Genomic DNA, 24407 nt, shown 5'->3' on the forward strand with positions numbered 1-24407 from the left:
GTATTGTGGAAATTGTAATACTCCGTAATGATTATCAACAAAAGCATTCGCAAAACCATCCGACCAGTAGTGTATAATTTTACACCTTCTGCTATATATGAACTCGAAAAAATCGTACATTTCCGCCATTTACTGTTCACGGACGTTCTTAATTGACGTATAAGGATAATGCATAGTAAGAAAATCGTTCAGAAAGGGAGTGTGACTAGAGGGTGCGCGTAATGTGCAATTCACCCGGTACCAAATTTCGCGCTCGTGGCGCTTGATTACCCGAGGTTGAGCCAACGTGCTCGTTCATAAGGGATTTTCCTCGCCAATCCAAAAAAGAAAATTCATTTTGAGATCGGAATTATCTTTTTCATGAGATTAATTGAATCTTAAACCCGAGAGATTTTATAATTAACCTTTTAATAGATAAAACTTGTGTGTCTATGTATGGAATTAATAAATTTACTAGTTTCACCCGCGACGACTTCGTGAAGTAGTTTTTATTTGAATTATTAAATCAATGGTTAAAATTTATAATGATTGAACTACACATCATGGTTAAAATAGACCTTGACATCATCATCATCCAAATCAATGGTTGAAGTTTTTAGTTATAAACTCATCCTAAACTTAAAATTCGTGACATGATTATAATTTTCTTTTTGCATATAAATAAATCTAAAAATAAAAATAAGTAAACAAATAAATAAATAAGAAGGGAAGATGCTTTTGATTTAGATGGAGTGGGAGATGGTGTATTTAAAAATATAAAGAAAAGATATGTGTGCTATTGAATTATTGTTTTGGTCATTTTAAAATATACTAGTTTACTAGTTTATTATTGTAATACAGTAGAATTATAACAGGAAGTCCCCTTATTTGAACTTAAAGATATCTTTTGTGGATTGAAAATGTGGCACATTGCTGTGCATATTTGACATTTCAAATACAAAAGAATATTTTAAATCATAATGTATGATGTAAGATGGAATTCCAACGACTTTAATTCATCCCACCAGTATCTTAATTAATCCCTCCAATATAACAACGTTAATTAATAAAGGACATTCTTCATTAAGGAGCATTAATGTGTTGTACAAAACGGTTGATGTTTGACTTACACAGCGAGTATTAAAAAGTACAAGTTTTTTTTGCATCTTAACGACAGTCATAAAGACAAGACTATCATTAAAAAAATCCTATTATACCCGCCAAAGTATGGGGAGGTAAAATTGTAAAATCGCATTTTCTCTTAAATACACAAAAATTCATTCATTTCCTCACAGCATAATTTAGTATCAGTCTTCAATAAAGTTTCTATCATTTAATTGTTCAGATCAAAATCCAAACACTAACACTAATCCTAATCCTCATCCTCGTCAGAATCTGGTTCCACATCAACGATATCAGGAATCTCGTCCATTGGATCATCATTATCACCAAAACCCAACTCCGAATCCAGCAAACCACTCCAATCCAATACGAGTCTTTTACCTTTTGTATCTTGATCACCGGTTTCCATATTTTCAGGTGCATGGAAGTCAACTGTTTGACTGATAACTTCGACTTCTTTAGCCGGTTGCGTCTCTACCCTTATTCCCTTCCCTTTATCTTCATTAGATGCTTTCGCCCCAACTGGGCTTTCATTGCTAACGACCTTTTCTGACGATAGTGTCGTTACACCCATAGCAGTTGTATTATGTTCTTTCTCAGTTACAGGCAGTTCGTTTATATCATCTTCTTCGGCCCATTTTTCGTACAGCTCATCCTTTTCAAATTCAGTTTCGCTTGGTCCGTTTCCGGATGTATTACCTGGAAATAAGCTGTGTTTTGGAACACTGTTGTACGTGTCATTATCCATAAACCTGTTTTTTACACCGTTTATAGGGTAACCAACCGAAGATGCAGAATCTATCAATGGAATGGCCCGGGGATGTATTAAAACTTCCAAACATAGTAAAGCATGTGCACAGAACTCAGCAACTTTTGTTCCCTTTTCTTGCGCACCTGCATTTGACAGTATAGAGATGAATTATATAATTAATTAATATTATATAATTATAGAGACAGTAGTTTAAAATCATCAACGTAAAGTTAATATAGTGAACAAGGGCTGACATTGATACCACATATGCGAGTGTAAAAAAACAAACCCTGTTGAAATTGTATGTTTTTCAGAGGTATTACGCTTGTAACCTACCAACTTACGTCCATAAATGAGGAGCGATAATACTTGAAACGAAAAGAAAAAGAAAATAGGTGACATCTTCAACCCATGTACTTATAATGGGACGATCGGAGCTATGTTTTATCTCTAATAGAATAATTTAAAATAGAGTGGCAAAACGGGACTGGACAAATGGACCAAACGGGTCAAAAGTCATCCACTGTATACTTTTAAAGCATAAAATCTCCAAATGCTTTTTATCCTAAAAAAAGTACCAAAACTTTTAGAATATAATTAGTTTATGTAATCATAACTGATAAGATAAATGTTTTCAAATTTAGAAATTTCGGGTTGACCTAGCCTAGCCCGACCTGTTTTGACCTGCACAAAAAACTACCTATCGTAACCATTAGCCCAATCATCCAGACCCACCCATATTCTCTTCTCTAGTTGAACATAGTGGTTTGAAAATGGTTATTCCCCATCACTTTCTATAGTGGATAAAGTTAGGTTGGCAAAAATCATAACATGCTAAAAATAACAACATACCAAACAACACAAAATATATCAACACTAATACCTTTATGAAAAAGCTTGAGAGAATGGGGCAGAAATGGAGGGCGAAAACGACCAGGGGAAAGTACGGAAGCCAAAAGAGCACGTAAAGAAGCAAGCTGAAATTCAGCCCAAGTCGAGCTAATATTGTGAGAATCGTTAATTTCGTTTGTTGGTTTTGGCCATCCACCTTTACAAGCATCTTTTGCTACAGTTATAATTTGTAAGTCTACATTTGATCGCCATGAATCAGATCCCAACGCACCACCCTGCAAAACGAGCACTGTCAGAAACCTAAAACTTTGAAGAAATTGAATACAGAATACATATACAATGTAGCAAATCTTAAAACTAAAAAATTTAAGCACATATAGTCAAAAACTATAACAAATACAAACAATCTATGCATAGACATATGTAAATCACTCACTCTAATAAAACTTACAAGAGCATAGATTTTAAGGCTTAGTGACAATAATTACTATAGAATCAAGAACTACACTAATAATTAGAGGTGGCATTTTCAATCCACTTAATCTGGGTTATGTTTAAACCTAACAAGTCAAATGGATGAACTCTACAAATCTATAACAAAGAGGAATGCATCAAGCGCACCCGGAGTTTCATCAATGCACAACTGCACACCACCATCTGAATCATTTTTCGAATTATTTAGTTATTATCTTAATAATATATAGTCTTCTAAATTCTAATCACATTCAAGAATACAAAATTTTACTGAATAATACATAGAAACAGAACAAAAATTTTCATATAAATCCGACCTGACCTAGCTGACCCATACATAATAAAAAGGTGTTTTTGATGTGGTACCCAACCGCCCATTTCACTACATTTACCGAGAACACTTGAAATTAACTTGAATTTAATTTCTTTTCTAACCGTACCACTGTTAGAAGTGTTTCCAAGACTTCCAGTGCAGCAATCTTCACGGGAATTTGTGTAACGTTTTTGCCCGATAACTCGGTTTGAGGCTGATTTTCATGAGATGTAATTGACATTCCATGCTTCCTTTTCTTTTGAGTAGTTTCTAAATCAGAACTTGGTGGGCCACCACGATCCCCTACTGAATCCAGATCCATGGAAGCATTCTTTACCACATCTTCAGCAATGTGCATAGTCAGCCCTGCTCAATCGTACAACCACAATACCAATCATTGTTTCAATTCCGAGTTAAATACATTTAAAACACTAATCAAAATAATATGTAAATGACACAGATATATAGGTAGTGCAAAAGTCAAACAAAATTTAAGTATACAAAATTTAAGTATACTGAGTGGAATTGGGTAATGTTGTTGTTGTTGTTGTTGTGAGTGAAGAAAGTAGTCACTCAAATAATGCAGTAATTTAGTAGATAAGAAAATAAATTAGAAATGCAAAACGTACCGACTCCCATGGATAACATCATCAACTTAACGATGGTGTAGAGTTTTATCCTAAGATCGGGATATTGGCAGTTGGTGAAATACTCTGTTACAATTCGTATAATATGTGCACCATGTGGCAACAATTGACTGCAAAAGAAAAAAAAATCATATGAACCAACACAACCAAAAAGAGAAAATGTGAAGCATACTATATAAACTGCCAGAGCGATTAAAATAGTAAAAATGTTGGCTAAAGTAAAAAACTTTTAAAATATAAACAGAAGATGAATGTGTTTATCAATCGGAGCTCATCAATGGACTAACGAATGGAGGCGAATTAACAGCCTGAGGCTCAGTTGAATAATACACGGTTAATATTCCTTACAAGAAGCTAATCAATTGTTTTGTGTTTATAACCCCATTTGTGAGAACATGATATTATTAAATTTTGGTTGGACGAAAATGATTAGGCTAACTTACGAGTGTAATCACTTAAAAAAACGTTTCTTTATATAGCTCAGACAAGATACCACCTTTTTTGAAAGAAAAAAAACATATGAGCCAATTTCCTTATTATTCAAGGTCGGCCGTTAAACTATTTGACTCTCGTATCTTGTCTTATTACTTTTTACAAGATTACTATAATATAGGCTTCGGCACCTGCAAACAAATAAAAGATTAAGAAATATATGTCACCTGTGTGCTCCCTTGATCATACCAGATAGGATATCTAAACTATAAGAATGCAGAACTGGAAGTTCTAAGCATACATCTTCCTGTTGCATTGCAGTGATAGTCGGGTACAACGTTTGTGGTAACGATCCATCCACCATTAGCACTCTTTCAACCAGCATTAATAACGGCCCAACAGTAACCTTAACCTTTGATCATAACGAATAAGATGTCAAATAATTTCACTCCTTGAGCTTAAATATAGGTGAACGTTAGAGGTGGCAATTTCAACCCATTTACAAATGAATGGATCAACCCAGGTTATGTATTGTCTCTGATGGGTCAAATGGGTAGAATTGCCCAAAGTGTATTTGTAGAATTTTAATTAGTTAGGGACAAAAAATGTATCGGGTCACGCCAATCTGTTTCAATCCGCACCAAAATTTACCCATTATGTATCAATCCTTATAAACTTTGACCCGAACCACCCGTCGCCCATTTTGCTACCTCTAAATGTTATCATAACAATATAGCATAATAAATGTGAAGCTACCTTGGTAGGATAAGACGTTGTAAGCATCGTAGAACAGCATAGCATAAGTGCTGAAATACTACGCATAGAGACTCGTTCAGGCCTTGTTGCCTTGTTAGAAATGTCGAATACGGTTAGGCCTCCAAGAGGGGTGGGTGGGTCCGTTCCTGGAGGGACTAATGCCCGCATGGTTTCACCGGTTTTAGTTTCTGTTATGTATACATAAAAATCGTAAGTACAGTTTACATATGAATGCATGATACAACACCAAAATAGTTCTACATTAACTTACCATCTTCCAAACCTTGGAATGAATCGTTTAGAAGAACATTAATAGCTATTAAGACCTTCTGAACCATCAAAGACCAACTTTCTTTATCCGCACTTGATTTGGGAAGTGACGATAAACAATGAGCAAGTTTCTGATCAAAAAAAAAAAAAAAAAAAAAAAAAAAAAAAAAAAAAATTGAGAATTTTATCACTAGTAATCTGTTGACTGTTATATAACAAAATATAGTCTCACCTTCAACATGCTAGAACTGCAGTTCCCAGACATAATCTTTGTAACAATAGCAGCTTCAGTCTGCCATAGTTTTCCAAAATCAACCAAATACCATCATTTACTTGAATAGTATATATATACTAATTTAAATTCTTTTAGAAGAAAAAGGACATTTACTACAAACACCATTTTCAAAAAAGTTAACATGATGAAGGTTAAAACAAAAACAGCACAATAATAAAGATATCAAACAAGCAATAATGTCAACTGACAAGTCACTGTATTCTTTGATATGTTATCACATTTAGTTTACTGACTTTAAGAGTACATCATCCTATAACTTTACGTAGCTGTTGTTACCATCTTTACAACCTCCTTTTAGATCGAACAACACATATTAGATCATGTTCATGATCAAGTAAATGACTATTAAGAGATTGCAGCAGAAATGATAATTATTTCTTCTTCTAATGGTGGCTCTGCAAGTTGAATAAGTTGATAAGAAAAAATAGAAAATCTATTCTACTGATAATACCAGAGAACTTCATATTTTTCAATAGCATGTTGTCCTAGAGATGTTTCAACATAGAAGAGTGTTCATATTCTAAAAAGAAACAAGATCATTTAACTCACATCGAAAGGATCACATACTAACTTACAGAATCGTACACCTTCTGGAAAGATGATGGATACACATTCATTATAATGTGTAACAAGCTAATAGCTGCTTCCTGCAGAAAGAAACAAAATTCATAATAACAAGTCAATATAGACATCACCTTTTGAAGATGAAAAATTTCTTATACAAGTGATAAAGAATATACAAGTAATATTTTACATAATTATTCACAAGATTTAAATGCTACTCATAATAGTCACATCATGCAACAAGCTACCAATAAGCCACAGCTCGGGTGAGGATGAAATAGAGTTTAAGTGAATCTGTAAACTGTTGAAATCTAATTATAACTTTAAAGTAAAAGGACGTCTATTGGAATTTTTAGGAATTGATATATGAAGGAACTGGAATCTTAATGGGATGGAAGTCGCACCATATCTGAGTTATCCTCATTTATCAATTTTAACACTGGTTGAACAAGTTTTGCAGCAAGCGAAGCCCCAACTCTCTTCATATTTGGAAACTCACCCAACCTAGTTCACATAGAAATATATCAGATCAAAGTAAGATATGAATAACTTGTGTATATTCAAAAACCCTAACATTATTCTCTTCATAAAATGTTAACTATATTTGTAGACAAGTGTCTGTAAACATTTCAGAAAAGTATGGAGGTTAATTTGCACAAACCTATGCCAACTAGGCAATTTACATCATTTACATTATTGCTAGGCAACTTAAATCATTTACAATAATCACTACAACAAATTTATCAATTGTTCACAAATATTTTTACACAGTTGTAGGAAAGTGTGAGTTTTTTGTCAAATTCCTCACACTTATAAATATGTATAAGTTTGCTACATTTATAAATGTTGAATGTTAATTTTTTTGTTTTTTTTTTTTTTGGACATCAGTTTGGGATCACCCAGGGGGACTAAACCACTCACGCGTTCATCTCCCGTGGTTGCATAACCCGCCCCCAACTACTGCCCTGGAGTAAACCCGGACCAAATTAGTGCGAACTTTTTTCCCTACACTTTTATGTGTGAAACTATAACGATATTCTACACTTATAAATATAATACATCTACACACATTTACAAGTGTGGGAAATTTGACAAAAAAGTACACACTTTTTAAAAGTGTGTAAATTTATGCGTGGGTAATTAGCAAATTTGTATTTGTGTCTGAACGTTAAGTTATAAGTCCCTTTTCACACATTTCATGTTAATGGCAAGTAAAACTTCTTATCATCAATCGAAATAACTATAAATTAGTGACAATTCTGTCAAGAAAACATTAAAGCTATTGTAATATGCTTGTGGTTTGGTAGAGAGATATCTGATATAGTACCTTGTAACAAGATCTGATAATGAGACACAACAAGCTACTTTCACAAAGTGGGACTCTGCAGGCTGATTTAGATGCAAGATTTACATATGTGTCAGAACAACGAATAAAATAATTAATTCTTACAACAAATCTACTTGTAATAATTTCATTGGTTTACAATCATAAGGCTGAAGTTCACATAACCAAGTAAAAGAAAAATTCTTGGATATTGACACATTCAAACAAGAAAATATTAAAAGGGTGCCATACTATAAATAATATGATGTTATTATTTGTTCTTTGCTTCCAGAAAGGCGTGTGTAATGAAATTCTTAAATTGACTAACAGTAACATGATCATAAATAATATCAGAATCTTTTTAAAACAGGGTTATTACAAACATTTCATTAATAGTTTTCATAAATTTGTGACAATATTAAAAGGTTAAAAAGGGTACTTATAAATCACTCTGTTATTGCCCTTACTGTTCGGGGCTGATAGTTAACAGATACACCCGTTTTATTACAACGATTGGTCCAAGTAGTTATTTCAAATGTGACCAGACCAGACAACTAGGACCTACAAAATGATTAAATTGTATACAGATAATCAGGTTGTATAACTCCCTTTATTTATCGTTCTTACAGCAAATATAACTATGTGGTCAAAACCCAGTATTACTTAAGAATCATCGCACCTAATCATAGTTTAATATCCATCTATATATATATACAAACACCAATAAATACGAATAAAAAACCAAACTATAAAAGCAGAATAATATCTAAATACCTGAAGATGCGGAAGCAACTTCTGAAACCAAGCATCATGTGACGCGAGAAACCGTTCGGAACTGCATCCTTCACACGTAACCCCTAATAAACATACTCCAGCCCAACGTTTATCTGGCTACACCACATATTTTAATTTATATTCAGATAAGTCTTCCAAACTATACTATAAAGCACATAAAACAAACATGCTATTCTTATTTTAATTTTTAAATATAGCTGTAGTTATGTACATATAAAAATTGATTATCAGCTGTATGGGATTGCTTATTCAAGTTACTATCTATATCCGTGAAAGATAAGCAAATTCAAACACCCTTCTAAAAAGTGATTATCAGCTTATTAATAATATATTATCCCTAAAAATAAGCATTAGCGCTTACTAATTTTTTAAGCTAACCTCCTATTGAACTTAATTACATGAACTCATTTTGTATTGCGTCTCATTTTATGTGTCGTCTATATAAAATTGTAGCTAACATCATGAATTTAGTCCTAAATTAACAACAACAAAAATAAATAAATAAATAAATAATACTGCAAATTGAGGTGAGATTTACCATTTTACTAGAGATTAACATGAGCACACGATCAATCCACAAATCAACCGATGACTTCCATTTAGCAATCAACTTTTTATTATCATCAGATTGAGAAACGGATTCAGTTACCAATTCATGAGTTTTAATGGCAGAAACAACATGTGAAAGCACTAATGAATTCCGCAATTGCTGATTTTCATCTGGAATGTGTTCTTTGATGAGTGAACGAAGGAGTCTAGGTTTTAAGGCGACGTCGTTTAGGTTCTGAACGTAGTCAAATGCTGCCATTATTGTGCGAGACCAGGACAGGTCTGCGAGTTTCTGAGGTTTAGAGGAAGGGGGAAACAGGGTAGAAGGTATTAGGGTTTAACAAAATTGAAATGGAAAGTTGGAGAGTGAGTTTTACGGTTAGAGCCCCTCATGAACCTTGTATTACAGATTGGACCTTCATTTTTTTTTTTTTTTTTTTGGCGAACAAAGGAATTTATTGGTAGCAAATTACTAATTATTTTTGTTCTTAGATAGCACATTACTAAATATGAAGTAAACATCACAGATGATGATCTTCTCTATTTATAATAAGATTTTTTTTATAGTAACATACCTAAAAAGAATGTTTTCTAAAGCAAAAATCGAAAATAGAGTGGCTCCGGGTGGGTGATAGTAATTCGGGGTATTTCCATAAAGTGGTGAAAGGTCGAACTCATAGAAGCAGAATTCATGCATAGAAAATCAAGAAGGCTTGTTTGTAGAAGGCAGTGATGCTTGCAGAGTTATAACTGAGCACTATCAAAACTTCCTTGGTAAGCATGACATCTGCACTCCTATTATTAATCCCCACTCTTTGTTTGTTAAAAAAGTGAGCCCACATAGAGTTGCTGCTATGGTCACGCAAGTGACATCAGAGGAAATCAAGAAGGCAATATTTGATATTAACGATTTAAAATCGCCGGGTCCAGATGGGTATTCTGCCGCGTTCTTCAAAAAAACGTGGGATATTGTTGGTGATGATGTGGTTCAAGCGGTAAAAGACTTCTTTTCTAATGGGAAACTTTTAAAAGAGATTAATCACACTCTTATTTCTCTATTACCGAAGGTCCAGACTCCCACTAAGGTGACTGAGTTTCGCCCCATTTCTTGTTGTAATGTTATTTATAAGTGCATCAGTAAGGTGATTTCGAACAGGATTAAAGAAAGTTTGAATGAGATTGTTAGCGAAAACCAATCCGCGTTTGTTCCTAATCGTCGTATATCAGATAACATAATGCTTACCCTGGAAATCATGAAGAATTATCACCTCAATAGAGGTGTTCTGAGATGTGCTTTCAAGGTTGATATTCAAACGGCGTACGATACAGTTAATTGGGATTCTTTGAAGGCGTGTCTAGTGGGTTTCGGCTACCCCACTAAAATGATTAATTGGATCATGAAGTGTGTTACTACCGCCTCTTATTCCATTAATATTAATGGGAATGTGCATGGTTACTTCCCTGGAAAGAAGGGTCTTCGGCAAGGCGATCCAATGTCGCCGTATCTATTTACACTTGTTATGGAAGTTTTATCTTTAATGTTGAAGCGGAAAGCTGCTCTCGAGACTGATTTTCGCTACCACCCAAAGTGCGAGCATCTAAATATCATTAATTTATGTTTTGCTGACGACTTGTTTTTGTTTTCTTACGCAAATACAGGGTCAGTTAAGGCTGTCCGAGATGCTCTTGAGGAATTTAAAAGTTGTTCGGGTCTAACTCCAAGCCTTCCAAAAAGTACTGCTTTCTTTTCTAATGTATCAAGTAATTTAAAGACTTTGATTCTTGAACTTTTGCCCTTTGAAGAAGGAAAGCTTCCTGTTTGTTACTTAGGCGTTCCTTTGGTTTCGTCTCGTCTTTTATATCGTGACTGTAAGGTCCTTGTCGAGAGGGTTAAACATAAGATCGAAGACTGGAAGAATGAGTTTCTCTCCTTTGCAGGTAGAGTGCAACTTATTATTTCAGTATTGACTTCTATGCACGTATATTGGGCCTCCGTTTTCATTCTCCCGGATGCGATTATCAAGGATATCGAAAAATTATTACGCAGGTTTCTTTGGTGTCAAGGAGATTTGAAGAAAGGTAAAGCTAAAGTTAAATGGGATGATTTATGTTTGCCGAAAGATGAAGGAGGTCTTGGAATAAAACGTCTTAAATATTGGAATGCTGCTCTTATGTCGACATACATATGGAGTATTGTTACCAATAAAGAGTCTTTATGGGTAAAGTGGATCCATGCTCATTATCTTAGAAATAAATCGTTTTGGGATATTCCAATAAAGCCGGATGCAAGTTGGAGTTGGAGGAAACTTTTGAGGTGTCGTGATATTGTTCATAAATTCATGGTTTATAAAATTGGTGATGGTACTACTGCTATGGCTTGGTTTGATGTTTGGTGTAGTGCTGGTCCTCTTGTCGATTTTGTTTCTTGGCGGGACAATAATGCTGCTGGTTTTGGTTATGATGCTAAGGTTAAAGATTTGATCTCAACTAATAGCTGGGCATGGCCTGAGTTTTGGTTGGTTAAATATCCTGTGTTAGCCAATATTCTAATCCCTATTCTAACAGATTCTAGTGATCAACTTCAATGGAAGGGGAATGATGTGTATGAGTCGGTGTTCTCTGTTCACAATGCTTATGAAGCTATTCGCCCTTCAAAATCGACGGTTACATGGTTTAATAGTGTTTGGTTCTCCAATTGTATCCCTCGTCATGCGTTTGTTCTATGGCTTCTTATGGGCCAAAAGTTAAAAACCCAAGACAAGATTCAGAATTGGGAGGTTCATCAAGGCCAAATTCTGGTTTGCTCGTTGTGCAAGGTTTGCTCCGATTCTCACAGCCATTTATTCTTCGATTGTAGCTTTTCTCGAATGGTATGGCAGAAAGTGCAATTTTATGCGCCTTCTTTAAACAGCTTCGAGTGGTCTGTTGTGTCTAGTTCTTTATCCTTGTCTCCAGCTCAGAAAAGTGTGGGGTTCCTTGTTGCAAGTTTATTGTTCGCTGCTACTGTTTACTTTATATGGTAGGAAAGAAATAACAGGTTATTTAAGAAGAAATTTCGGTCTCCGAAAAGTCTCTTTGAAGCCATTTATGCTACTGTTCGTTTAAAGCTTATGTTTGTTCGCTTCATAGAGTCTCATCAGATAAATCTCTTTCGGATCGCCTGGAAGCTAGTCTAGTGTGGGGTTCCTTGTTGCAAGGTTTTGTTTTGTTTTGCTGGTTGTGGCTTCTTGTTTTTCTGGGCTTTTAGACTCCCTAAAAGCAGATGTTTTGTATTGTCATTCTTTCTTTTATTAATTTTTAATAAAAGTTCATCGGGGTATCCCTTTTGTGATAACCCGAAAATTTCTGACCAAATTTAAACTTAATCTTTAACGTTTCCGACACGATAAGCAAAGTCTATGAAGTTGAATCCTAAAATTCTTGAACTATTCATTTACCCTTTGATTGTTCTCAACGATTCGCGAACAATTATATGTATATAGATACATATACTATAACTTGAAAACGTAACAAAGTGTTAAGTAAACGATACTGTGCATTAAACTTATTCGTTTGATTATCTGATTGATATATTCAACTACGGAGTTAAAAAATTATGCCAAATGATTGAATTAAAAGATATTTATTCAATCCCTTAAGAATTATAATATTATTACGAGTCTCTGTTGTGAGGTCCACGTTGATTTGGGAAATCGTTCATGTTTAACGGTATTCGGAATTAATGGTAAAGTGTTTGTTTAAATAACGTAATTTGGACACATACAATAATAAGGAGTATTAACTGTTAGAATTAGATATATGAATAAATTGCGATATGTATTTTAAAACGTGTTTATAAATATTGAGAATAGATATTAACTTGGTTATGAAATGTTTGATAAATACTATTATATTAATAAATAACGAGACAATGATTTATAGAAGTAAATGACCAAAACAATCGAAAGATTAAGATATACTATGAGTGGTATAGTTTATAGATAATTTAAGACTATATTTTGACAAAGGTACGAGTCACAAAATGTAAAGTGATAGTTTTCTAAGCATACAAAAATGCGTTCGAGAAACCGGAACTGGGGCATAAGTCGAGTGGCAACGTACGATGAAAGGACCCGTCCTAATCCATCTGGACGAAGTCACCAACATCTGGTCCCATCGCGATGATCGACTCCAAATAATATCTTTAAAATGAGCAAATGCACAGCAGAATGTTTCTTTCATACCTGAGAATAAACATGCTTTCAAGTGTCAACCAAAAGGTTGGTGAGTTCATAGGTTTAACATAAAACAATAAAATTCATCACTTTGATAGACCACAAGATTTAAATTCTGCATGGTACAAATGTGAAATGTCCCGTTCTTATTGATTAAAAACGTTCCATATTAATTGATTTCGTTGCGAGGTTTTGACCTCTATATGAGACGTTTTTCAAAGACTGCATTCATTTTTAAAACAAACCATAACCTTTATTTCATCAATAAAGGTTTAAAAAGCTTTACGTAGATTATCAAATAATGATAATCTAAAATATCATGTTTACACACGACCATTACATAATGGTTTACAATACAAATATGTTACAACAAAATAAGTTTCTTGAATGCAGTTTTTACACAATATCATACAAGCATGGACTCCAAATCTCGTCCTTATTTAAGTATGCGACAGCGGAAGCTCTTAATAATCACCTGAGAATAAACATGCTTAAAACGTCAACAAAAATGTTGGTGAGTTATAGGTTTAACCTATATATATCAAATCATAATAATAGACCACAAGATTTCATATTTCAATACACATCCCATACACAGAGATAAAAATCATTCATATGGTGAACACCTGGTAACCGACATTAACAAGATGCATATATAAGAATATCCCCATCATTCCGGGACACCCTTCGGATATGATATAAATTTCGAAGTACTAAAGCATCCGGTACTTTGGATGGGGTTTGTTAAGCCCAATAGATCTATCTTTAGGATTCGCGTCAATTAGGGTGTCTGTTCCCTAATTCTTAGATTACCAGACTTAATAAAAAGGGGCATATTCGATTTCGATAATTCAACCATAGAATGTAGTTTCACGTACTTGTGTCTATTTTGTAAATCATTTATAAAACCTGCATGTATTCTCATCCCAAAAATATTAGATTTTAAAAGTGGGACTATAACTCACTTTCACAGATTTTTACTTCGTCGGGAAGTAAGACTTGGCCACTGGTTGATTCACGAACCTATAACAATATATACATATATATCAAAGTATGTTCAAAATATATTTACAACACTTTTAATATATTTTGATGTTTTAAGTTTATTAAGTCAGCTGTCCTCGTTAGTAACCTACAACTAGTTGTCCACAGTTAGATGTACAGAAATAAATCGATAAATATTATCTTGAATCAATCCACGACCCAGTGTATACGTATCTCAGTATTGATCACAACTCAAACTATATATATTTTGGAATCAACCTCAACCCTGTATAGCTAACTCCAACATTCACATATAGAGTGTCTATGGTTGTTCCGAAATATATATAGATGTGTCGACATGATAGGTCGAAACATTGTATACGTGTCTATGGTATCTCAAGATTACATAATATGTAATACAAGTTGATTAAGTTATGGTTGGAATAGATTTGTTACCAATTTTCACGTAGCTAAAATGAGAAAAATTATCCAATCTTGTTTTACCCATAACTTCTTCATTTTAAATCCGTTTTGAGTGAATCAAATTGCTATGGTTTCATATTGAACTCTATTTTATGAATCTAAATAGAAAAAGTATAGGTTTATAGTCGTAAAAATAAGTTACAAGTCGTTTTTGTAAAGGTAGTCATTTCAGTCGAAAGAACGACGTCTAGATGACCATTTTAGAAAACATACTTCCACTTTGAGTTTAACCATAATTTTTGGATATAGTTTCATGTTCATAATAAAAATAATTTTCTCAGAATAATAACTTTTAAATCAAAGTTAATCATAGTTTTTAATTAACTAACCCAAAACAGCCCGCGGTGTTACTACGACGGCGTAAATCCGGTTTTACGGTATTTTTCGTGTTTCCAGGTTTTAAATAATTAAGTTAGCATATCATATAGATATAGAACATGTGTTTAGTTTATTTTAAAAGTCAAGTTATAAGGATTAACTTTTGTTTGCGAACAAGTTTAGAATTAACTAAACTATGTTCTAGTGATTACAAGTTTAAACCTTCGAATAAGATAGCTTTATATGTATGAATCGAATGATGTTATGAACATTATTACTACCTTAAGTTCCTTGGATAAACCTACTGGAAAAGAGAAAAATGGATCTAGCTTCAACGGATCCTTGGATGGCTCGAAGTTCTTGAAGCAGAATCATGACACGAAAACAAGTTCAAGTAAGATCATCACTTGAAATAAGATTGTTATAGTTATAGAAATTGAACCAAAGTTTGAATATGATTATTACCTTGTATTAGAATGATAACCTATTGTAAGAAACAAATATTTCTTGAGGTTGTATGATCACCTTACAAGATTGGAAGTGAGCTAGCAAACTTGAAAGTATTCTTGATTTTATGTAACTAGAACTTGTAGAATTTATGAAGAACACTTAGAACTTGAAGATAGAACTTGAGAGAGATCAATTAGATGAAGAAAATTGAAGAATGAAAGTGTTTGTAGGTGTTTTTGGTCGTTGGTGTATGGATTAGATATAAAGGATATGTAATTTTGTTTTCATGTAAATAAGTCATGAATGATTACTCATATTTTTGTAATTTTATGAGATATTTCATGCTAGTTGCCAAATGATGGTTCCCACATGTGTTAGGTGACTCACATGGGCTGCTAAGAGCTGATCATTGGAGTGTATATACCAATAGTACATACATCTAAAAGCTGTGTATTGTACAAGTACGAATACGGGTGCATACGAGTAGAATTGTTGATGAAACTGAACGAGGATGTAATTGTAAGCATTTTTGTTAAGTAGAAGTATTTTGATAAGTGTATTGAAGTCTTTCAAAAGTTTATAAATACATATTAAAACAATACATGTATATACATTTTAACTGAGTCGTTAAGTCATCGTTAGTCGTTACATGTAAGTGTTGTTTTGAAACCTTTAGGTTAACGATCTTGTTAAATGTTGTTAACCCAATGTTTATAATATCAAATGAGATTTTAAATTATTATATTATCATGATATTATCATGTATGAATATCTCTTAATATGATATATATATATACATTAAATGTCTTTACAACGATAATCGTTACATATATGTCTCGTTTAAAAATCATTAAGTTAGTAGTCTTGTTTTTACATATGTAGTTCATTGTTAATATACTTAATGATATGTTTACTTATCATAGTATCATGTTAACTATATATATATCCATATATGTGTCATCATATAGTTTTTACAAGTTTTAACGTTCGTGAATCACCGGTCAACTTGGGTGGTCAATTGTCTATATGAAACATATTTCAATTAATCAAGTCTTAACAAGTTTGATTGCTTAACATGTTGGAAACATTTAATCATGTAAATATCAATCTTAATTAATATATATAAACATGGAAAAGTTCGGGTCACTACAAAATGGGCCCGAATCCTATACCCACCTGTAATGTACATGCGATATCTTTTAAATACAGTACACCTTTCTCGTGTACGAAATCATCTTTCATAATTCTTAGTAACCGTACACATATCTCGTGCACAAAAATAATATACACATAACCTGTGTAAAAAAAATCATTCTCTCAATACATAACATTCATATCACTTGGTGGCAATTATCATGTCCACATAATTTAATGGTGGCAATTATCATGTCCACATAATTCAACGGTGGCAATTATCATGTCCACATAATTCAACAATAATCCGCAGAACTTCTGCTTGCATAATAATTCATTCGAGGAATATTTTGCTTGTGTCTATCTCGTCAAACATTTATAAAAGCATTTCATGTATTCGCAGTTCAAAATATATTTCAAAATCATTTAATAAAGCAGTTGTAAAAATAGCGCATGTATTCTCAGTTCCAAAAATATAAAGAGTAAAAAGGGATCAAATGAACTCACCTAATGTATTTTGTAGTAAAAATACATATGACTATATTGAACAATGCAGGGTTGGCCTCGGATTCACGAACCTATATCATTTGTATATTTATTAATATACATAGTTGTAATCGAACATATATGTATATAAAAATTTATTAATTATATCCTTTTTATATGGATAATATTTATATGTTTCATTTATTCATTTTGTATATGAAAATATTAATTTTTATTAGGTTATATGTGCTAAGTATATATATATATATATATATATATATATATATATATATATATATATATATATATATATATATATATATATATATATATATATATATATATATATATATATATATATATATATATATCGTTTATTTGTTAAAATATAGTAATTATAATAATGTCATAATATTATTTGTAATGGCAAAAATGATAATAATGATAATACCTAATGTTACTAACAAAAATATTAAAGTTAATAATTATGTTAATAATAATATTGATAGTGATGATAATAAATTTTATAATACAAATTATAATAAGAAAAATAACATTGATAGTAATAATAATAATTGATATTCATACTACTTAATAATAATAATAATACTAAAATTTTTAAAATGATACTAATATTAATATTAACAAAAATACTAATAAGTTTTATTATTTTCTTAATAGTAATAATAATAATATTCATAATCCTAATAATAATAATATTTAAAGGGTACATTTATAATAATCTTAATGATGCTTAAAAATACTAATGTTAATGATAATAATAATTATATTTCTTATAACTATGGTAATAATAATAATTGTAGGTATGGTACTAATAATAATAATAATCAAAACAATAATAATCGTATTAATATTAACAATAATAATAATTAATATTAATAAGTATTAACAAATAAATAGATAAGGGCTACCTCAAGACCTCTTCAAAAAAATAAAACGTCACAAACCGGGTTCGAACCCGAGACCTCATGTAAATCCTACAACCCCTCAAACCGTTCAAGCGTTTCTGTTTTTCTGGAATATCTGAAACATATTTATATATAACCAGTTGTATAACTGTTCTATATTCCCTCCTTCTTCACCAGTTTAATTCGACCGAAGATCCAACACATAAATCAATTTTGATTCATCACTTGGAATTTTAAATAGAACGCATATGTGCTAGACTTGAATTATCAGAAGAGGAAGAAGAGAAAAAGAAAATAAATAGATAATTGTCAAAACCCGTCCTTATCCTCCTGGACAAAGTCATCAACATTTGGTCCCATTGCGATGATCGACTCCAAGTAATGTCCTTAAAATGAGCAAATGCACAGCGGAAGACTTAATTCGTACCTGAGAATAAACATGCTTTAAAGTGTCAACCAAAAGGTTGGTGAGTTCATAGGTTTATCATAACAATCATTTCAATATATTAATAGTCCACAAGATTTCATAATCATAAACATAATACACTCGGAAGTGTATGTAAAGCATTCTAAGTGGTTGAGCACTTGGTAACCATACTTAACATTTAATCAACGTCGCATATTCCCTTTATTATGAAATCTCCCTACACTGTACCAAGTGTAGTAACAAAACGAAGTACTGTGCAACCGTTGAATACTGGTCGTCCAGTCCGGTTGGGGTTGTCAGGCCCGATAGATCTATCAACAGGATTCGCGTTTACAATACCCATGTAAATAGTAGTTACCAAGCTACAGGGAAATATGCCAGTGGTACAACTCAACGTAGAATATATTTTTAAGTACTTGTGTCGATTTTGTAAACATTTATAAAAGCAGCGCATGTATTCTCAGCCCAAAAATATATACTGCAAAAGCAATTAAAAAGGGAGCAAATGAAACTCACCTAATGTATTTTGTAGTAAAAATACATATGACGTCACTTAACAAGTGTAGGGTAGGCTTCGGATTCACGAACCTTATAAAGCTTAAAAATAAATAAATTGCCCAAGCCCAGAATTGAACACGTGACCTCTCGCTACCCAAGACTACCCCTTAACCATTCCTCCACTTTATCTTTTGAGATTTATACTAAGTCCCATTAAATATATCTTGCTAACATCGGTTGGCCCAACAATACCAATTAGAAGCCCAAATTTATGGCCTGGTACAAAGCATGTTGGGCCACAACAATCCACTAACTTCTGTAGCCCTTTTAATAAGTACAAGAGTCCATTTAGCATGTTATTGGGTAATAAAAAAAATAAAGCTGCAAGTCAGAATCGAACCCGAGACCTGTTTGTTAATAACGCACGTCCCAACCAACTGCACCACTCATCATTTCTGTTTTAATACGTACGTCTATTATATTTAATATATATGATCCTGTTTAACATCTTCCTCATAACATCATCAACTAATTTGTAATTTACGGTGCAACATTATTTTCTTTACCTCCTTGCCACCGTAACAGTAACAAAATAGGATATAGCAGTAGCAGCGTAAAAAAAGTTTGAAGGGTGGTTTGATGGTGACGTTTTGGGTTTATTATGGGTTGAAACCAGGAACGAGCAAGTAACATCGAATAGAAAAAAAATATGTATATTTGCAGGTGTCTTATTTTCGGATATAAACAGGAGGTGGTTTGTTTATGACGATTTTGTACAAAAAAGAGTTGTAACTTAAGTGATTTAGCAGCAGTGAATAGCAGGTCACATTTGGTGGGGTTATGGTGGTTTTAGAGTGACGGTTAGGGTGGTTTTATTGACGAGAACAATAGCAAAAGAAACAACAATATAAATAACAGTAACGGCAGCCTGCGGTGATGATTTGGTGGTGGTTTGCGATGGTTGTAGCTGCAGCAACATCATAAAATAAGTGGTGGTGGCGTTAGAAGGTAATAAATGGATAGTGTGGCGATATTGGGTTGTGATGGTGATTTTAGGGTGGTCGGAGGCGGCGGTTGCAGTGGATGGTTGGGTAGTCACGAAGGAGAGAGGATAGGTTATGGTTGCAGGTGGGTTGTTTATAAATCCCATATCTCTGTATATATATAGATAGATATAGTAATATATAAATTATAATACTTTATTAAAACAGGCTTATTAGTATTTGTATAGTGGTGAAGGTGGTAAAGTGTTTTCATGAACCAAAAGAGAAACTTGATTTCCAACTGATTGTTCGATGATGGAAGTCACAATATATATCATACATATATCTATAATATAATCCTAATAATAACTAATAATAATATAATAATTAATAATAATAATTTAATAATAATAAGAGAACATGTGAATGAATGGGAAAAAAAAGTAACAGGAAAAGCAGCCATAATTTGGCACTCATCTGCCGACAATCTTTTGGGTAATATATCGTGCTCCGTTGTTAATCAGTGACGGATAAAAATGTTCAGAAAAATCCCATATTTTTAGATTAACTATATTTAATTATTTCACTCATTAAATGTTTAAAACCTGATCAAAAAGATTAGATAATTATTTATTTTCTGTTCCAATTTATCTATACGGAGTACTAATATTTAAACTTAAAAATGTAAAAATATTCTTAACAAATCTAAAATCATCGTAATTAATTTACAGTCAAACTTTTATCTTAATCATTCTTGAACATGTATTACATCTATATTAAAACTAACAAAAATGTCAACCGCGTGTCACTGACGTTTACTAATTAGGCTCGAAATCAGTTATTTTTAATGTATTCTCTTTCTATATGCAAACAGTTTTAAATAGCAAGTTTTAATTACTAAAATAAATATATTATATATTTTAATATAATTATATATTTTTACAAGAAATATTTACATACATATATATATATATATATATATATATATATATATTGTAACGACCCGTCAAAATCGCTATTGACGCGGCACGTTAATCATTGATTCCACAGTGAGGTTTTGACCTCTATATGATACGTTTTGATAAAATATTGCATTCATTAAAATAAGTGACTTTCTAAACATAGAAAGTTATAAACATGTGGGCGAGTGCTTAGGTATAAGCAAAACCCCAGAATACATAAGTCTTTAATTTACAGGTTGACATCACAGTCCAATTATTTATTACACAACGCAGTTTTATTTTGAATGCAATAAACTTTGTACAAAGCATGAGAGACTCCATGCAGGCAACAAGCACATCACAGCGGAAGCATTCTAAGGACCTGAGAATAAAACATGCTAAAAAGTCAACACGAATGTTGGTGAGTTATAGGTTTAATTGCTCGAGTCATAAACATGTATAAAGATAGACCACAAGATTTCATCAAAAGTTTATCAATAGATTCTACGTAACAGAGCACCCTGGTCACTAAACTTAACGCTATAGTGATAATTACCCCATTCGTTTTAATACACGTAAACCAACGTGTCTTAAACTCAAATAACATACGTCCGTTAAAAGGCTAGCGCTCTAGCTCGGACGGGGATGTCAAGCCCTATGGATCCATATACAATTATTCGCGCCCACCAGTCCATATCCTATGTACTGGCAGCTACTAGTTACCAAAGCTAAGGGATTTTCGGTTTAACTCAGTGTAGAATTTTGTATGTACTTGTGTCTTATTGCGTTTAAAATAAATTGCATGTATTCTCAGCCCAAAAATATTTAAAGTATTTAAAAAGGGAGACTATAACTCACAGTTCAATATTGCGATTCAATATTGTAGGCAAATTGCGTAGACGTAATGATGGTAGACGACTGTATGGTTGGTCTTGGATTCAAGAACAATACCCCGAACAATACCCAAAATTTCCTTATTTTAAAACGGTTTGAAACCCGAATTAAAAATACCCTCGAATATACTTTGTTATTATTAAACTTAAAATTAAAATTATAATTATAATTATAAATATAAAATTTATGTAAAGAAATTATTATGAAAAATTCGTCGAGCAAAACTGACCTTTTATAGTACTTTTCGATTTACTGTAGCTCATACGATCGCATGAGTTTTCAGTGTTTTTGCCATGCGATCGCATGGCCGCCTTTTCTGTTTTTGTTTGCTAGTTCGTCGACATCAAATAGTGTTTACTGTAGCAAATAGTGTTACTGTAGCAAATAGTGTTTCACTGTAGCAAATCACTGTAGCAAACTCGTTTTCACTGTAGCACTGTAGCAAAATACGGTTTCACTGTAGCAAATAGTGTTTTACTGTAGCAAATTGTGTTTTACTGTAGCAAAGTAATTTTTACTGTAGCAAATAGGGTTTTACTGTAGGAAAGTCTTTTTTACTTGTACATATATATATACATACATATAATTGTTCATGAATCGTCGAGAGTAATCAAAGGTAATTGTATATATGAAACAGTTCTAAAATTTTGAGACTCAATCTAACAGACTTTGTTTAGCGTGTTAAAATAATAAATCGTATAGAGAATTGGTTTAAATAAGTCAAAAATTTTCGGGTCATCACAGTACCTCCCCCTTAAAGAAAATTTCGTCCCGAAATTTTGAGTAGTACCTGTTTCATGAGCGATATCAGTGAACAAATGTGGATACTTTTGCTTCATCTGATCTTCACGTTCCCAAGTAAACTCGGGTCCTCGTCTTGCGTTCCAACGAACCCTAACTATCGGTATTTTACTTTGTTTTAATTGTTTGACCTCACGGTCCATGATTTCAACAGGTTCTTCGATAAAATGGAGTTTATCATTGATTTGTATTTCGTCAAGAGGAATTACGACATCCTCTTCAGCTAAACATTTCTTCAAATTTGACACGTGAAATGTGTTGTGAACACTACTAAGTTCTTGCGGTAGCTTTAATCGATAAGCAACTGTTCCAATTCTTTCGGTGATTTCAAAGGGTCCTACGTACCTAGGACTTAGCTTTCCTCGTTTACCGAATCGTACAACGCCTTTCCAGGGTGACACTTTCAACATGACTTTATCGCCCACTTGAAATTCTAGCGGTTTTCTTCTTACATCAGCATAACTCTTTTGGCGACTCATGGCCGTTTTCAATCGCTGTTGTATTTGAATGATCTTTTCGGTGGTTTCATGAATAATTTCTGGTCCAGTAAGTTGTCTTTCTCCTACTTCACTCCAACAGATAGGAGATCTGCACTTTCTACCGTAAAGTACTTCAAATGGCGCTGCGTTGATGCTCGTATGATAGCTGTTATTGTATGAAAATTCTGCCAACGGTAAGTGTCGATCCCAACTGGTTCCAAAGTCAATCACGCATGCCCGTAACATGTCTTCCAATGTTTGTATTGTTCTTTCACTTTGACCATCTGTCTGTGGGTGATAAGCGGTGCTCATATCTAATCGAGTTCCCAATGCTTTTTGTAATGACTGCCAGAAACGTGATGTGAATCGGGTGTCGCGATCCGATATGATAGAGATGGGTACACCATGCCTGGAAACTACTTCCTTCAAATATAGGCGTGCTAATTTATCCATACTGTCTGTCTCCTTTATTGGTAGAAAGTGAGCTGATTTAGTTAGATGATCAACTATCACCCAAATAGTATCATGACTACTTGCAGTCCTTGGAAATTTCGTAATGAAATCCATGGTTATTCTTTCCCATTTCCACTGCGGAATTTCTGGTTGTTGCAGTAATCCTGACGGCTTTTGGTGCTCAGCTTTAACCTTTGCACACGTCAAACATTTGCTTACATAAGTAGCAATTTCTGTCTTCATATTAGGCCACCAATAGAACTTCTTGAGATCGTGGTACATTTTCCCATTTCCTGGGTGAATTGAGTACCTCGTTTTGTGTGCTTCATCTAGTACTAGGTTACCATGTCTTGGTACCCATATCCTACCAGTAAAATACAGGGTTCCATCGGCTTTTACTTCAAGTTGTTTTTCTAACCCTTTTCTCATTTCACCTTTTTCGTTTTCTTCTTTTAAAGTTTCTAACTGTGCTGCTTGAATTTGCTTTGTGAGATCAGTACGAATTGTAATATTCAAAGCTCGGACCCTAAGAGGTTTTACTCTTTCTTTTCGACTTAGGGCATCAGCTACAACATTAGCTTTTCCGGGGTGGTAACGGATTTCACAATCGTAATCGTTTAACAACTCTACCCAGCGACGTTGCCTCATATTGAGTTGTTTTTGATCAAAAATATGCTGAAGACTCTTATGGTCGGTGTATACTGTACACTTGGTGCCATATAGATAGTGTCTCCATATTTTGAGTGCAAAAACTACTGCTCCAAGTTCCAAATCGTGCGTCGTATAGTTCTTTTCATGAATTTTTAGTTG

The 24407-nt window shown here is 33.1% G+C and overlaps 1 protein-coding gene across 1 annotated transcript; it reads right to left on the reverse strand.

Moving 5' to 3' along the window:
* Positions 1 to 1085: 1085 nt before the first annotated feature.
* LOC139863010 (uncharacterized) lies at positions 1086 to 9413 on the reverse strand. The gene is made up of 13 exons (XM_071851663.1): positions 9113 to 9413; positions 8554 to 8670; positions 7783 to 7844; positions 6860 to 6959; positions 6467 to 6538; positions 5829 to 5888; positions 5598 to 5727; positions 5327 to 5514; positions 4798 to 4982; positions 4121 to 4248; positions 3619 to 3857; positions 2736 to 2979; positions 1086 to 1995 (listed from the first exon to the last, which is right to left on the reverse strand). The coding sequence occupies exons 1-13, from the start codon at positions 9380 to 9382 to the stop codon at positions 1352 to 1354; spliced, it is 2439 nt and encodes an 812-aa protein (XP_071707764.1). The 5' UTR covers positions 9383 to 9413; the 3' UTR covers positions 1086 to 1351.
* Between the last annotated feature and the right edge of the window lie 14994 nt (positions 9414 to 24407).

Source organism: Rutidosis leptorrhynchoides, chromosome 8, assembly GCF_046630445.1.
Source record: "Rutidosis leptorrhynchoides isolate AG116_Rl617_1_P2 chromosome 8, CSIRO_AGI_Rlap_v1, whole genome shotgun sequence".
Lineage (NCBI taxonomy): Eukaryota > Viridiplantae > Streptophyta > Magnoliopsida > Asterales > Asteraceae > Rutidosis > Rutidosis leptorrhynchoides.